The following is a 17706-nucleotide window of genomic DNA, read 5'->3' as shown; positions in this document are numbered from 1 at the left end:
GCAACAATGGCAGGCGTGCCAGAGGAGCCAGGCAGTCATCATGTAAGTGACCATGGTGGGCTGTCAGAGAGCGCTGTGTGGCAGCGTAGTGTGATGGAAGCGCCTGCTCTCTCCATAATGGAACAGCTGTTTGGAGCGCGGTGCGCCCGGGTGCTGGGGCACAGAGTAAATAGTGGAGAAGAGCAATGTAAACAGAGATGGGATGGTGGGAGCTGCTTCCATGCTACCGTGAGAGGGGGTAAACACCCTGGAGAACTCGATGGAGGGGTTGTCGACACAAGAATGCACAAACACCTCAACACAGGAAGATGTGAAAAGAAAAGAGGGTGTTTTGTGAAAGAACAAAACAGTAATTCTTTACTCCAGCCTCAGTTCCTATACAATACCTGACCTGTGTATTTTTATTTTGATGGGACAGATACATATTTAATTAGATTAAAGAGTTGAGACAAGAATCATGCGTTCTGCAGTGGAGACCAATCCTAGTGTTTCACATTTAAAAAAAGCAATACTAGTCTATGGGTTAATTATCAACCACATGCCTTAATTTGATTTGATTTTGGGTGCAACTAATTTATTGAGTTCACAGCTGATCTCCCTCCTAAGAGGGCCAAAGGCTTTTCTTCATTATTTATGAGAACCAGAGTGTTTCCAGCTGTACGGCACTTACAAATGGGATAGAACGAGAAGGCACCTGACCCCTTTTATTACAGGCTGTAACTTTTCCTGCTATTGTTGGGTCAGTACTGTGGACAGTCAGAGAACATCTGCGGCTGTTGGCTGAGTATCATTTTCATAACACGACAGAAGGGACACAGGAAAACATCCATACATATTAGACCAAATCCAGACTCATGTAGATGTTGAGGTGAGTTTAGGAACGACAAGTGACAACCAGCCCCTCTGACTGTGCAGACGGCCTCAGCTGAATACTGAACTACCACCATCTTTCTTTTTTATCACAGTTAGGTCATGTGCACAGAATTGAGGCTAAGAAAGATTTGATCTTTTGGAATCAGAGACCCATTTACAAACTGCATCCACCCCCTGATTATGCAGTATTCTGTAATTGCTGCCAAGCTGGATAAATGCGCTAAGAGTGAGCAGTTTAGGCCAGATACAAATCTGAGGTAGTTTGAGACCATGTGGCGATTAAATCCCCTTTTCTCTAAACCTAAACTCTCACAGGGAAATTACCCCTGAGTGCACCATCCTCCTTAAATTGTGCACTCACGCTGATTTCTCTTTTCTGGACCTCTCACTCCTTCATTTTCCTTGTTCATTCATTTATAGACACACAACTGCTGTATCACACAACAGAAAGTAAGACATGGAAAATGTCAGAGGGATGATTTCTGGATAAAAGAGGATGTGACACTATCTTACCCACAAACAAAAAGAGGGAAGACCCCGATAATGAGTCACGCATTTGTTATTTTGTCAGTGCTGTGTAAACAGGGTGGCGACATCCGAGTTTGTGAGCAACATATGCAGTGAGGAGCAACAGTAATCCCATGTAATACTGTGAAAAGCTCTTTTAGCATAGCTGATACAGAATCTTTACAATCCACTAATAATGAGCAACAGAGAAATGGATTAGGGGTGCCATGGCTGGATCTGGGCCACAGTAAGCAACACACAGCACAGTGAGTGAGTTGATTGGGGTTTGGCATATGTGTCCAGCGTTAGTCCTTAGTCCAGGAAATCTTTACGTGAAAGTGTGGGTATTTGAAAAGAGCAGCTGATACAGCATTCAATGCCCCTCTGGAAGCATTCCACTCTGCATGCTTGAAAGGCTTTAAACTTAATATAATTAATTTAATAATTAATATAATTTTCCCTTTTGCAGTTGCACTTTTTATGTACACTACCCTTCCATATTTCTCTCATCTGAAAGTCCCACTCTTCCATGTTTGTATAAATCCAAATGTAGACATCAAAGACTTCTATGTTTTTCACACTGATGCTGCACTTTTGCGTAACTCCATAGAGGAATTGCTTGAAAGCCTCTGCATTACTAGAGCATTCAGTATGGATGAGGTTATTTCACAGTGGCTGCAAATGCTTCGTAATTGATGTTTAAAAAAAAAAGGAAAAAACAAACAAAAAAAATATGATCAGTGCTTTAGTGTTCTTTAAGAAGAAGCTGTCAACATCTGAGTGATCTGTTTGTCCTGCTCTCTTCTCCCAGCACCTTGTTAAGACCCCAGACCTCACCTCAACCCTACTGCTACACACACACACACACACACACACACACACACACACACACACACACACACACACACACACACATAGACCCAAACACACACCAGGCTGCCTGTCCCCTGTTCAACCCCCTCATAGTCAGAGGCCAGACAGGGTCAAGCAGAGGGTGAGACATTTATGAGGTGTAGATATTTGTGCGGCAAAGCATTCCTCCTGTTGACACTGAGCAACACAGTCTGGATGCTGAGCGAGCTGAACCAGACAGGCACTGAAAAGTAAGGCAGACAGACTGGTCTGTTGAGTGAGACGCAGCAGAATCCAGGTTGTAGATTTTAAAATCCAATGGAGGAAAGGAATAAAGAACTGTGCATTGACTTGTTTTAGTGACCTTATCTTTCCCACAGATACAGCATGTTTGGTTGGTTCAAAAATATCTTAAGTCAACTTAAATTGTCCTTATTAAATCCCTGATGGCTCTTATCTTGACTGTGTATCTCGAAGCACAGAGGGGTAATAAAGCAAAACCCTCTCAAAACATAATAACCTAAACACCCCCACACACTCACTCTTCACCCTGTGCTCAGCTCCAGTGGGGAGGAGAGTTCCTCCTACCCCGATGCTGCTGATGCAGGAAGGGCCCCGGCTCGGACACGGGGCAGTGGTCATAGTCAACACAAAAGGTTGTGGTGGTAAACAGCTCTGTTTGTGTTCACTGGGCTGCTGTTGGAGATGACTGATGTGCCCATTAGCCCCTGTCTGGGCATGAGGGGGAGGGGTGGCAGTGCTTGAGCTCCATGCAGAACAAAAAGACCCCTGGGCCTGCAGAGAAAGGTCACTGACCCATATTGTGTCTCCTTCAGGCCTAGCCAGTGGTTATTTCACTGATTCAGGTTACGGAGATGTCCAAGCTGATGCACATGTATGCAAATGGACAGATGCTGAGGTTATTAGTGGTGTGGTGGGATAGAGGAATATACCTGCTGCTCCAGGCGTTGAATAGAGAAGGTTACACATTGCTGCTGCCATTTTGTGCGCTACTAAAAATTTGTGATAGTACACTGTGTCTTTGAGTTAAAATCAGAAGTGCTTTGTATTCCACTAGAGAGGGCCCTCCTTTACATCTATCCTTCATTCAAACTTATATATATATATATATATATATATATATATATATATATATATATATATATATATATATATATATATATATGTATATAAATAAATCCCTTTATTATTTTGTATATTTTATATAAAATCTTAGATTTTTTGTTTTGTATTCATTATATCTATAAAAACCTTGATCAAATACCACAGATTTATGTGTAAAAATTGCAGCACAAATACAGAAATTACACAATTATAAATCTTTAAAACATTACCACACTGAATGCTGACAAGGGTTTGGGACAAAACTTTAGTTTTAGGTAGGTTTTGGACCAATCTCCTGCTTTTCTACCACCCCACAGATACACCAACAAAGAACTAATTCATTTCAAAATAAAATAGAAAAATGTCCTTTATCATGAATCACCAGAATTCACAGCTCTCTCTGAATTAGTCAACATTATATTTACAGAGCTTGACAGTTAAACCCAGCAGGCTTTATTTGATGCTGTGACAGATCTGTCTCTGTTTACTAAAGAACTCAAAGCTCACATAAACTTAGTTCAGCCAGAGACACTTACATCAAAGGATTTATCACAACAAATAAAAGAATTTGGCAGAAAAAGGGCGTTGTGCTTGATGGTGCTTTACAAATGAATCCAAGTAGCCTCAAAATTCTAAGGAGAGCACGTTAAAACTCCCTAAGGGGTATAAATAGTAGAGCCCAGAACACACATTTAATTGAGATATGTGATATACATAATGCGCAACAAGGCAAGAGCAACTATCACCACGTCTAGTAATAAGAAACTAGAACAGGTGGAGGCTGGGGGATGGTTCAGGGAGAAACAGTGCAACCTTGTCATAGAGTCCTTACTGACTGGTTGACTTGACTGCTGGAGATTGTTAGTCAATTGATTTTGATCAGCTGATAACTTGTTTCATTTGTGTTCATAGATAAACATCATGATTTTTTTTTTCTTCCTTTAAAATACCAACAAACCATACCTTAGACATGTATGGGTAAAAAGTACCAATGCATGTGAACTAAATGAGTAAATCTATTCTTGAAACACTGTCTCTTTCTTATCAATTTTGTGTCTGTTTGAATGACAAAAACTCTTCTTTCTTTCAAAGGCAATATCTTAGTCACATTACATAACTCTACTGAATCTGTCTATTCCGCACTCTAAGGGGACCCTCTGACATATCTCACCCTGTTTGTTTCTGTCACCTACAGCAAGGAGTGCCTCTCTAATTCTCACATTCATACCACACACATGCACACTCTAATTGGTGAATGTGGTAATATTGCACTGCTTTGGAAATTTGTTATATTGGAGTTTAAAGCAGAGCAAAATAATTGTTTTTAGATCTGGTGAAATAAATTTTGTAAATAGGTGACGTAGGTGTAAAAATGCTGGGTTTAACATAAATGTGTTGCTGTGAAATGACAGATGCAGTAAGATGAAGGGGACAGAGGCAAAATAATAGAATTAATTCACAGAGGTTTGTGGATGAGAAGAATCCAGTGTTGCTTTATTTCTTTTCACTAGATGGCCTCTACAAGACCAGTTTTATTTAAGAAATGCAAATGCGACATCACACCAAGAAAAACAATGTCACATTCTCATAAAGCGCTCTTGGCATGAACAAACAGCAACATTGACAATAAATAAAATGTTGGCGAACAAAATAAAACTTTGTGAACAAAGAATACTCAGGATTGCATAAACAAAACAAAAAACAGACAAAATGTACTTGGCACAAATTAAATAAACTTAAGTAATTTTCAGATTGAGTGAACCTACTCTATGTCCATTGCTTTGTGAATCTGATTGTCCTTCACAGTTAGCATTGAGTATGTGCGTGTACTGTACAAAATAGACACAGATGGCTGATGAAACTAAAATAGACTAATTCCAACAAATTGTCAGCACTCAACATCTTACTTTGTCAGTACCTTGACCTTCATAGTCACACTCCCAGGTGGCCTTTTTGCTGCATATTTTTGTACTAAACAAAACTGCAGATACATGTGCAAGAAACCATTGTCACAATGCAAAGCCAATATATATGCAAGTATATGCAAGGACAAGTATTCTAAGTTGCCAGTGATTTCTGATTTGAGTTCAGTACAGGTGCTTGACATATGTTAAATTTAAATAAAGGAAATAAATGCATTAAAGACACTTTGGTATTTTGTAAGTAATAATGTGCTAAATTATGCATTCATGAGTGCAATGCACATTTAACACATTTTCATTAAAAGACCCAGTCTTGTTCTAAATTGATTTGTATGGACACGATTATAGTGATGCCAGGACACTCATCACACACAAATATTGTGTCATAACGGTATACTCATATCATTACTCTTCATTTCATCAATCATTTGTGACCCGTGATTGCAGTCCAGTGGGATCTGCCTTGTGATGATGACCAACTGAGAGGTACATAAATAAAAAGTGTTTTTTCTGTTTGTTTTTTTTTTAAATAGGATAACAAAAATGCAAAGTAACAGAACACTTATACCAAAAGCCACTTGACCTAATTTATTTTTTAAAACAGGATGACCCCTTTCTCTCAGAAAGTGAGTCTTGTCCTGTTGTAGTCTAAATCCCTCTGTCTTTGTCTGTGCTCTGTCTGTCTCTGTCTGTCTCAGCAGGGCATATGCAGTGCAACACTAACATCTCCAATCTTGACTCCCCAAAGCAAAGGAAAAACAAGGTAATGTATTCTACACCCATATAAAAATAAATCAATCGCAAACATGGAAAGATACATCTCATATATATACAATAAACTCCTATATAAAATAGCTTTTATGTACATATAGACAACAGACAACAATACAATAATTGAACTGTACAATGTACACCTGAACAGTTAAGACAGGCGAGAGGTACTGAAGTGTATGGCTTGATTGGGAAAATTTAAAAGTATTTACAGACATCAACTTTACATCCTTTACATGTTTTCAACTTCCCTGGAATGAAGAGGTTTAGGGAGAGCCCCATGCCTCACTTTCGTTTCCATTCCCTCAGGTAAGGCTACCTATAAAGAATTGGTCCGCTGAGGCTATTCAGCCTCATGTTATTTTCCATAGTCCAATGCAATCTCAGCTCTCCTTTGGTGACATATGATAGGAGCTGGATGCGTGAGTCCTAAAATCAGTTATGAAGCTGTCAATCACATGGAATCTATTAAAAAGAGATTAGTTTGACGATTGAAACGCCACTTATTGAATTTTGTGATGCCCAGGAAGACCCAGACTTTCTACTATTCTTCTTGAAAGAATCAACCAGTTATGGACATCCCCTTCACTTCTAATAAGGTTAGACGCCAATAGACTCCAGTGTGTAACCTCAGACAGCCCTGCTTTGGTGCTGACCTTTAGTCCATGCGTCCTTGAGGCATACCCAAGGAGCACTTCTTGTCTTCCAAGGCTTGACTGTCTTGGAGGTAAAGTCATGGACTTTTATTCTTTCTCCAGAGGAGTCTTTCAGTAGTGTCCTCGTGGAGGCTCAGCACAGGATGGAAACCCCTTCAGCAGTGACCAACTGACCAGTGGTAGGGTCATACGTCCCAGCCAGGTAGTAGAGGTCTGAGGAGGTACTGTTCGGCTTCTGAATGCGAGTCAGACACTCATACTCCTCCCTGCTTACCACCTGGCACTTATGAGAGATTGTCTGAACATCATTCTCATCCTCATGACACGACTGATAAAGGGCATGCTGGATAGGGAAAAGAAAGGGTTAGTTGTCAGTTGAAAAGTTCCATATGCTATAAATACCAATTAAGAATTTCAATAAAATTGTAACCTTAGACTTACCTTGCCATCTCGATGCCTCTTGCCTAGCTTGGTCTCCTCAGGGTGGTAGAACCACTTGACTTTGACCACCATGCTGGAGGTCCAGGATTCCCAGAAGTTCTCAATTCGACCAATGTATGGGAGGTTTGGGCGTCCAGCTGAGAGGAAGACAGCGCAATCTCCCACTCTCACTGTGTCTCTGCCTCGTACGATGGCCTTATAGAAAAGCTTCCTGGCTTTGCCCTTTAGACCTCGCCTCTATGGAAAACCAGACACTTTAATAAATCTTCTTTGATAATGAATTATCATTAGATTATTATGATGTTCTATATTAACTGTATGCAGTAGAAATATGGCCATTCTTACCTGTGTAGGGTTTCCTGACCATCTCCACATTTGTCGTCCTGCTAGAAATGCAGACATCTTGGGCCTTGGAATAAATGAGGTGTCATCTGGAAGCATCCGGGGTTTCTTCATGAATTCCTTAGGTTTAGAGGTGGAGCTGGTGCATTCTTTCCTCTTCAAAGACTTGCTGTTGGACATCTGGTCAGCGGGGCCTCCTTTGGCATTGGAAACGGCCACAGCTTTGGCCACAAAGGAGTGCTGATGTGGCCTTGAAGAAGTGGAGGGTTCAGATGGTTGCAGGAGCCCCCGGTGGGAAGACAGACAACTCTGCAGCATTAGTGTAGAACTGTCCTCATCCTCTGAACTATAGGATGAATCATTGTCAGAGGAACACAGGCTGGAACTGGAGAGAGAGCCTGAAGAGGAGGAGCTGGAAGAACCAGAAGAGGAGGAGGAGACAGAGAGACGAGAGAGGAAACGGCCAGCCGTCCTTAGTCCTCCTGAGGCTGCTGCCAGTGCAGCCCTCCTCCTCTCTTCCTCTTCGACTTCTTCTTCTTCATCATCCAGATCAGAGTAGGAGCTGTGACACTCTCTGTGAGAGCTGAAGCCCAAGTCACTATATTCCCCCAGACGCAGAGAAGGTGAGGGCTTTCTTTGGGGTGTGGTTCCTTTCAGGAGAAGTTCGACCCTGGAAGCACCGCCCTTTTTGTTGTCTTTAACCAACAGGACCGGATGAGAATATGCCTCTGTCCTGGGCATACCACTCAAACTGGAAGAGCCACCTCGCAACAGCAGAGCCTTGCCGTTCTTTGTCTTGGGGGAAGTCACGCCTTCATGATCTAACTTTACCAGGAACTCTTGTCCAGACTTCCTGCTTCTTGGCATAACCAACTCATCTGGCCTGCGCTTCTGGCCATATAGCCCACTTCTGGGGCCCAGAGATAAACTTGGACCTGGCCCTGAAGACTGAGTACAGAAGGAGGAGTAGCCATTTGCAATGCTGCTGAAGGAGTCCACCTCAAAGGAGCTGCTGCTGAAAAGGCCCTTTGCTGGGATGGAGGCCAGTGGCTGGGTTTGAGGCAAGGGGAACAGGTCATCCTCTTTCCCTCTCAAGACCTTCCTTGGTGCCCCATTGAGCTGAAACAGATTGTCGGACGTCCTCTTCCTGGTGCTAGCCAATGAGGGCCAGCCCAGGAAAGGTGAAGGATTTCTACTGGCATTCTCAGCCTGCTGCTGCTGCTGCTTTTGTTTTTTCCCAGAGCCCTTTGGTCTCCCTAGAATGACAAAAACATGTAATATGTTTTAGCAATACTTTCAAAATGATTAAGCAAGACTGTGTACATACTGTGCAGTGACTAGCTCAATGACTACATCTGCTCTGTCAAAGACACCGTCCAACACAACGCCCCACAATATGTCCTGTTGTTGTAAATCTACTGCTGCCCAGTTTATGTTGACACTGTGTCAATGATGTATTGATTCAACTCTTAAGTAAATACCCCACCCTCAATTTATATGCAAGATGTAGGCACAAAGTTAGAAATACCACTCAATATAATGAATACTTCCAAAACAACATTAAAATAAGAAAGCACAGCCAACAGAAATTAACACCTCTCTGACAAGAGTGTGAACAAAAACTAACCATTATAAACTTCACAAAGATAATATATTTTGCAAGGCTATTGTGTTGAATTGCATATCTGAACAGTGTACAAACACACTGAAATGTATTTTTTAAATTCTAATAAAAAAACTCACAATTTTCATGTTAGATTAAACTGAGAAGTGTTGTATGAAATTACAAGAGATGTTTGTAATATTTCTGCATAATGTAATGGTGCAGCTATAAAAACATGGCATTTATGTTTAAATGTTTCACTCCATGTAAACATTATACATTATAGCTTAAAAGTTTTGTTGGAACACGCAGATAAAAAATGATAACGAAAATTTAGATTTTTAATGATTAACTTGTTGTTGTTGTTGTTGTTCGTTGTTCATTCATTGTTTATTCTTACCTGGTCTTCTTTTGTGAACAGTTAGAGTTTGACTGTTGGTTACAGTATTGATAGTGTTGAGTCTGTCAGATGGTCTGTCACTGATTGGGGCTTGCTCCAGGCTGGAGCTTCTCCTGGCTGTTATCCCACTGGGTACATGAAGGGCAGGAGATGGCTCCCCACCTAAAGGACAAGGGGTCGAAGATTATTATCATTTAGCTACAGGTGGACAATACAGTGCAACATGAATGGGAAAATTCTCAGTTACAAAGAGGGCAAACACCCACAGTGAATCTGGTATCCTGGAGGCAGGAGGCGGATGTTTGGGAGAGAAATCTTCCCTCGGTCTCCATCATCAAACTCTACCATCACTCCTCCTTGCTTCCCCTCATCAGATGACCCACCTGCAAGGGACAAAAATGCCACTCTTCAGGTATACTGAAAAACGATTGTATGTGCATGCAACTAAACATACAGACAATATAAAGACACAGGCGATGCACAGGAAAAGAGAGATGGAAAAAGTTGATGTCTCACCTCTGCGAACATAACCTGGATATAAGCAGCGTGAGCGTTCGCTCCAGTAAGCACACACCCTGGTTCCTTCACTGAGCATAGCCTCTGACTCTGGACGTATATCCAGGACCTGAAAGCCAGACCAAAATATAATTAAGATTCATTACAGGCTCTACACAAGCACACGCAAGACAGACATGCATGCATACACATACACACACGCACGCACACACATACATACAAACAGTGTGAGAGCAATGGAGCATTGTGCATGGGAAGCCACTGTGCCACGTTTCCAAGCGGCACTTATCTCATGCCAATGTGCCAGTCAGGGCTGAAAAGAACGGAAGCCATGATGCAGTAAATCCTGACTTGCTGAGTAATACTAAAGAGGGCCTGAATAGAGGGCTTGTGATTGCAGGTTGCCAGATCTTCCCTCCAACAATGCAGGCAGCCCCAGCATCCGCCACTCAGTGGGGGCTCTTTCAGGTTGCTTTCATTTACTGTTGCCATGGCGAGGGACCCTTTGACTGATGAGGTGTGGATGTGGAGGGGTGAAGGAGGGATTGGGGGTGGAAGTGTGTGCATGGGGTAGGGAGAAGGAGCCCAGTGAAAATTGGAGTATTGGTGTCAGAGTCAAACGAATGGCTTTTGAACTAATTTAAAGACAAGAAAAGTGTAGAGTATGACATAATTAGAACCAGCTGCTATCCGATGAGTGTTTATATAGGACTTAAGTTGCCAGGGTTGCTTGGTGTGGAACCTCTGGAAGAGAAAACAACACTGAGGAGGTTTTGTGGAGCGTCTTAACATTGATCATATGAACAAGTTTACATAGATGAGAGAAGCAGGAGATAAGCCTGTCAGATAACAAAAGGACTCCCGTACAGTATGTTTGAGGGGGAGATTTCAATTGTAGGAACCTGATGAATCCTAATCTTGTGGAGACAAACAAGAAGTAATAGGAAATCAGAAGTAAGAAGTGTGATTGAATCATCTGCACCTGTGATACACTATTAGTCTCAATTAACTTTGAACATAGGTTTCATGAGAGGTGGAAAAAAAAAAACATAGGGTTTCTCCCAGTATTTACTAATAACTTAATAACAGCTGCTTCTAGTCTAAAATTTGAGTCACGCTATAATAATTACTACTTTATCATTCATAATTTAAGATGATCTCAAGATCATGTAAGATAAGGTCCCAGCACAGTTATCGCCGTGTTTATGAGTAATCCAAGACACAATCATGCCAGTTAAACTCTGCTCTCCTTTTCCAGGGTCATCATCTTGGGACAGTCCATTGTGTGCAAACACAACGTCCTGTGCCCTGTTTGGCAACTGTGGAGACTTATTTCCACAGTTGGAGAAGATGTGGGTAATGACGACTTTGCGCTGACTGACCCAGCTGTTAGTGCATAGACACCAGTATCCTCTCAGTCAAAATGTAGAACAAAGGTCACCTGCTACAGTAAACACAAACACTTCATTCTGGATGTAAAACACACCAGGAAGTGCAGGTTAACTAAATGCAAATGAATACCAGCCAAGAATGTGTTGTGCTTTCTGTAATATATAATTATGTCCATTATAGAGATGACTTTGGTAAACTGTAATTGTATCTTAACATAAAACTGAGTGAGAATTACAAATCCAAATTATCTTGTGGTCTTGGAAAAGTCAACCACCCCAGGTACTGTGCAAAATAAAAAATAAACAAACTAAAGGGTGAACAATGTTATTGTGAAATAAATATATATCTTATAATAGCTTGACAACGTTTGCATCACTCCAGGTCGTCTTTAGCTAGCTTCTCTTCATATGCTGTCTCAATCTGAGCCTTTAAACAACTTTGTTACTTTGGCCAGTAGGAATGTAAAGTCCACACCATCTCCCATTTAAACTCAAAAACATGAATGGATCCAGGTGTTAGTGGGATTATCCCACCCACACACACACACAGTTGGGTTTAACAGATATTCACCAACACTAACACACACAAACCTAAAGATCCTGCCTCCTATCTGTTCATATTCACTTAAGAGGTTTAGATGGCCTCAGTGAACCTAAGAGACAGTCAAAGGAGGTTGCAAGAGAGAAAGCAAAGGGACTGGCTGAGCCTTAGAAAGGCTGGAAAGCAATGGAGAAATTAAACGAGGGTGAGAAAGATGTTCAAGAGAAATAGAAGTGTTGCGCGACTCAGAAGACCAAACAAGTGCTGGCTTTTCTTCTAACAAAGAATGTTTTGGTGCAGCAGGGTGAACTTACAGCTTCCTGTAGCAGTTGCTCCAATGAATAGATTCTTGGGCGGTTTCCTCTTTCACCATCGATGACAATGCTAAAGCTAAAGAAAAAGCACAGCAGAGAGAGAAAAAGATTGAGGCTATTTTCGGATGCTTGTATTATACTTGCCTGGATCCCATGTCATATGTTACTCCTACTCTGCTGTTGTTATAGCATCTCTTTGCTGCTTGAGCCAGTATTGACACTCAGAGCTAGGTATGGGATGATGCAGGGTTTGTTATATAAGGAAGAAAGATAAAGATGTGAAGAGAAATAAAAAGAGGCAAAAATTGGTGATAACTTCATGTCCTCTCATGCAAAAGATGGAAAGATGCCTGTGCCAATAAACCTTGTTTGCATGATTTCTTTTATGGTGGGTTGATGTCTAGAAGGACACATTAGCCTTTTGGATAATTCATTAATTTGACTGCCTGCCAGTTCTTGTCATGCTGCAGCTACTACATAGATATGTCACTTTGCAGAAGGTTTACTTGCACCATTTCCTCATCTACGTACTGTATGTATTGAAAAACATTGCCTGAACAACCCCACATGTGCTTACATGTCTGGGAGCTCCAGAGTGTGGACCCTGGCAGCATAGAGAAGCTCATCCTCCTTAGAGATCAGCACCTTCAGTCCATCAGTTAAGAGTTCTTTGGTCAGGACACAGTTAGGAACTACATAAGGAAAAGCAAAATTAGTATTAGAACATCATTGAAACCACCTGTAGCTTGAAACACTGTTGCAAGACATCCAGTGTTATCTCTTACTTTCAGGGCTTTTGTTGTTGTATGAACAGCTGCTGTCCTCCTCTTCCTCTGAGAAGCTGCTGCCTCGTCAGCTGCAAAGCTCTCCAGCAGCCGACTCACTGCTCTTCCCTTTGACTGTAGAAAACAGATAACAGAAGGGATGGACAGAAGAATAAATGGATGGATAAAACAAAAATTAATGTGAAGATAGAAAGTGTGATAGAAGAAAGAGGAAATTGTTTAGCATGCCACTCAAAGTAGCAGTTAACCACAGGGGACTTCACAGTGCCTGTACCATGTCCTATCAGTAGCTGTTTTACTCTTACATTTTTTCACTCTGTCACAGCAGAAGGTGTTAGCCACCTCCCCCTTCCCACTGCTCCTCTCCTCCTCTAAGATTACTCAGCAGGAGGTTGGGCTATGTGCAATGTGCTAAGTACTTTTAATAGTTCTACTGTAATGGTCCTTGGGTTGAGAATTCTAGGACAGTAAGACATCACCAGAACAGATTCTGTTTGGTGGTTTTGCATATACTTGGTTTCCTGAGTGAGAATCGAGTGTGTTTTTTAAAAAATTCACTCTGACTGGTACCTGTTGGTCCTTGCTCCTTCGGCCCCTGCTGCTCTCCTCATTCTGTGAAGGTGGGGCCCCTACCGACCAGCAACTTCTCCTCTGTGAAAGTTGACAGGATGATTGGTGAGTCTGTGACATATCTAGACAAGTACTCCAGTTATGGTCCCAGCAAGTGCAGGGGGAGGCAGGAATGGGTGCGAAGTTTATTTGCGCAAATGGTAATTTATATGCGTAATGGCGTACACAATTTAAGTCCTTTAAGGGTACAAATAAGTTATTTGAGGGGACATGTTTCTAATTTGTGAGGGCTATTAAATCAAGTTTTTAATTCACATTCACTAATTAAACTGTGGGTATGATTTAAATTTTGTGTGTACAAGTTATCAAAATATTTTATCCCTAATACCTGCCAGGCTCTGCTCAAACTCCAGACAATTTTTCATCTATGTATCCCTCATCTTTTTACTATTATGCTCATGTGCGCGTGACAAAACAACCAGCACTGTTTAGTGGCAAGTTACATTCATAGTGCCTATTATTTATGGCAGCTTTTATGCTTATGGTTAAAAATGTATCTCTCTTTCCTCAGAGGCTGTGATGGACGAAAACCACTTTTTAAATGTGGGTATATCATACCAAGACATTTGTTTTCATACTTTTATGATCGCTATTTATTGTATAAATTTCTTATCATAGAAAATGTTAGCAAATTAGAGTATTTAGCCTTTCAGGGAATCAAAATTTCTATAAAGACTAGTTTCTTCTAACCTTATTGATTGCTCCTCTCAACATGGTGCTCTTGCGGGTCGCCCTCTTTAGCCTCTCACTTGTGGTCGGAAAGGTGGCCAGACCCATGCTCCTTCGGTAGCGGTTGCCTCTGGTCCCAAGGCCGCCCCACCGAGGCTCCTTGGGCCGTGGTCCACATGGCCTTCTAACCCCTTCAGGCCGGTGATCTTCGCGGTGGTTTTTAACTGCAGTGGACAGCCCCATCCTGCAGGGGGTCTTCTTCCTCACTTTAACCTCCCCCTCTGCTCCAGACAGACTCTGGGAGCCTGTGCAGTTCAATTAGAGAAACAGTCTTAGACTAACGATCCAGGAGGGGAAAACACAAAACAGATGCTTCCCATGAAGATGTGGGGCAGCTTTGTTCACTTATAAATCAGTTGCTAAGGACAGTCTTACCATAAAGCTCCTGTCTCTGTTTTTTGTTCCTGGCTTTCTGATTGGCCTCCAGTTTTACAACAGATGAGGGACTCGGACCTGTCACAGATGAGCTAGAAGTGGCATCTCTGGGGGGCTGGGCTCCCCAGTCTTGACCTTCATCAGTATCATAACTGCCTTCCTCTTCTTCATCGTCTAATGGAGGTAGCAAACAATATAGCATAGAGATGTCAGATTTTATGAACTCACTTTACTTATCAGATCCATCTCTTGAAGTCATTACCAAATAGTGAGGTTCTTTAACTTCCTCCCCATCATTTCACAGGCACCCCATTAGCATATAAGTAAATACTTTAACTGTTCATAGAAATGATGTATGAAGTGCTTTGCCTCAGTGGTATTTCCTGGTGTGAACCCACATGCTACAACGCTAGGGAGTGAGTGTGTGTGTGTGTGTGTGTGTGTGTGTGTGTGTGTGTGTGTGTGTGTGTGTGTGTGTGTGTGTGTGTGTGTGTGTGTGTGTGTGTGTGTGTGTGTGTGTGTGTGTGTGTTTGTCACTGCACTCTCTCAAGCAGCTCTTTGGCCCAGTCAGCTAGTCTCCAGGGCTGTCAAAGCCTCTCACAGGCAAGTGTCCACAGCTGTGGCTGCACATTTAGCCCAGATCAGCCAACAAGATCACTGAGGTGTCGAATGTCTGTGCACACCTAACACCTTTTCCCTCACCTGTGATTGTTTTTAACATGATTTACAAATTAACAAAAATCGTGCCTGCATTGCATGATTGCACGATTTTTGTGATACCTGATTTAATGTGTTAGCAATTCTCTGGTCAGATATAATTATATCAGGGGTTGTTTCTTGCTTCTTAAATTGAAATAAGTTGAATGTGCCTCAAGCACTGAACTCATTTTGTATTTCTGTGTGGGGTTAATGTTTATAGTCTTTTCAGCCACCCAGAACACCCTTAACAGGTGGTTGTTCAATCACTCAGATAACACTTTCATAGCTAGCCAATTAGAAATCCCCAGTTCACCCCACGTCTGTCTATGTGGGAGGAAAAGAGAGAAGCCAGAACTCAACAGCTCCAACACAGAGAAACATGCAGACTTCACACAGAAAGGGTCAAGGCCAGGAATTAAGTTCAGCGCTTTCTTGTTGTGAGAGGACAATGTTTACCACTGAGTCGCGGGTTGCTGTGGCCAGTTTCATTATCTATCACTGTATATGTCTCATTTCAAACTCAGTATTCACTGGCTCACCTTGATCAGATGAGTCACTCTCTGCAGGGGAGCTCTCTCCCTCCACCATTGCCTCCTGTCTCTGGCCACGGAGAACCCTCGGTCTGGGCTGGTTCAGACGGGAGGAACCCTGTGTCAGGGTGGTGGATCCTTTTTTACGTCCACGTCGCACCAATTCAGTCCAGCTCTCCTGGGGGCCACTGTCCACACTGGCTGCTGAGAAAGTTGCAAAACCAATCATGTTCAAATCTATGTTAATAATTGTTGGTGCATTTTTATGAATTCAACTGTGTGTAACTGAATGAATGACCAAAGCAGCATGAGGCACAATCAATATTGTGATTGCCACTATCTACCTGTGTCACTTTGTCCCCCAGACTCTCGCCGGGATTCAACTTTGCTTGTGCCCTGGCTTCTGTGTCCATGCTTGGGGTTGGAGTTGCAGGGCGAAACCTCCTTCTCCCTGGAGCCAGTCCCTGAGAGATTCTTTTTACCCTGGGCTTTCTGTTTAAGCTGAGCCACATCACTAGCCAACTTGGAGCTGAGGACGCTGTGAAGACTGCTTTTTCTGCAACCCTGCGCTTTTATCTGCTGCAACAGAGAGAGATGAGAGAGCCGCTTACACTCCCGGTCACAGCAGCCGCAAAAGCGTCAGAACGTCAGAGGAAGAGGACTCTCATTTGCTCACACACAGAGAAGAAAAAGGAGTAGTAGAAGCCCCAATGAAAAAGATATTAATATGGAGAGCAGAGGATTTGACTCCTGAGGGTAGCACCTAATTAGAAATAGTGTGCAACAAAAGAATATATCAAACGCAAAGAAACAAAGAAAGAGTGCCCTCTTTCATTTCTCATTGCGTAGAGGACAAAAGGGAGGAGGACAAGGGGACCCTGACCTGTGTGCTGCTAAGTCGCTCAAAGCCTCGACTGGACAGCCTCTTCTTCCTTGTCTGGCTGTCTCCGCCCCTTCCTAGATCCTCAGGCGACAGGGCAAGCCCCGCCCCCATCGACCTGCCAGTCAAAACAAGGGAGAGGCATTCATTAGAGAAGAATGGCAGTGGTTTGAAAGAAAAAGAGGGGGTAGTACATCAGAGGGGAAAACAGAGTTGAGTCACCTCTCGGTGGGATCTAATAACTCCCCTTTCTCTGTTTGATGAACAGAATGACAAAAAGGACAAGGAGAGCCCAGTGTCTGAACCACACACTTGAAAAATTGGGATCTAACAAGGAACCTGGGATTGTTTGAGGGCAGTGTGGCATAAGAAGCCTTAACGCTATATCTGGGGAGGGCCCTCGCAGCCTGTGAAGCACTGCATAGCAAGATACAGTGAATGGTTGGAAGGCATTGCATTTGTATGCAGCTCCATTGTTCTCAGCGAATATCATAGCTCTCCAGTTGCATTTTTATATCACAGTGGCACACTCTTTCCCCTACACTGAGCAACATCACAGGCCAACCACTCCAAATGCCCTTGAATTTCCCTCTGGAAGGCTGCCCATAGACCACACCGACGTGAGCCAGGCCATGCTCAAACAAAAGATTAACTTCCTCTCTCCTAGTGTGCATACAGCCTAGGAAATTTACAGAGTAAGCAGTGTTTAAATGTGACAAAGATAAATAAAGTATATTCAAAATTTCATGTTAGTTCTTTTTTTTCATATTGTTCCACATAAAATTCTGTAACCACACTTTTTTTGGGATCAAGTGTGTGTATTC

The 17706-nt window shown here is 42.3% G+C and overlaps 1 protein-coding gene and 1 long non-coding RNA gene across 4 annotated transcripts in view; one reads left to right on the top strand and one right to left on the bottom strand.

Moving 5' to 3' along the window:
- Nucleotides 1-16495, top strand: part of LOC139615909 (uncharacterized) — a 45553-nt gene extending 29058 nt beyond the window's left edge. Inside the window, exons 3-4 of one of the 3 annotated variants that reach the window (XR_011687784.1) lie at nt 5978-6042; nt 16368-16495. This is a non-coding gene — a long non-coding RNA (uncharacterized lncRNA). Of the gene's footprint in view, nt 1-5977; nt 6043-11266; nt 11592-16367 lie in introns of those variants that run through there. The other 2 variants (XR_011687790.1, XR_011687778.1) reach the window with 2 other exon arrangements.
- LOC139615893 (BAH and coiled-coil domain-containing protein 1) overlaps nt 4823-17706 on the bottom strand; it is a 63235-nt gene continuing 50351 nt past the window's right edge. Inside the window, 16 exon segments of the mRNA XM_071473550.1 lie at nt 4823-7049; nt 7148-7384; nt 7493-8745; nt 9493-9654; nt 9759-9875; nt 10009-10117; nt 12255-12330; nt 12832-12946; nt 13040-13102; nt 13105-13153; nt 13610-13690; nt 14360-14643; nt 14774-14947; nt 16012-16206; nt 16347-16581; nt 16886-17000. Coding sequence (XP_071329651.1) covers nt 6840-7049; nt 7148-7384; nt 7493-8745; nt 9493-9654; nt 9759-9875; nt 10009-10117; nt 12255-12330; nt 12832-12946; nt 13040-13102; nt 13105-13153; nt 13610-13690; nt 14360-14643; nt 14774-14947; nt 16012-16206; nt 16347-16581; nt 16886-17000 — 3475 coding nt within the window. The 3' untranslated portion in view covers nt 4823-6839.

This window comes from Trachinotus anak, unplaced genomic scaffold (assembly GCF_046630095.1).
Source record: "Trachinotus anak isolate AG129_WGS33_773 ecotype Australia unplaced genomic scaffold, CSIRO_AGI_Tana_v1 ptg000003l, whole genome shotgun sequence".
Taxonomy (NCBI): Eukaryota; Metazoa; Chordata; class Actinopteri; order Carangiformes; family Carangidae; genus Trachinotus; species Trachinotus anak.
The sequence above is the reverse complement of the archived record's forward strand: the minus strand, read 5'-3'. Positions and strand labels throughout refer to the sequence as shown.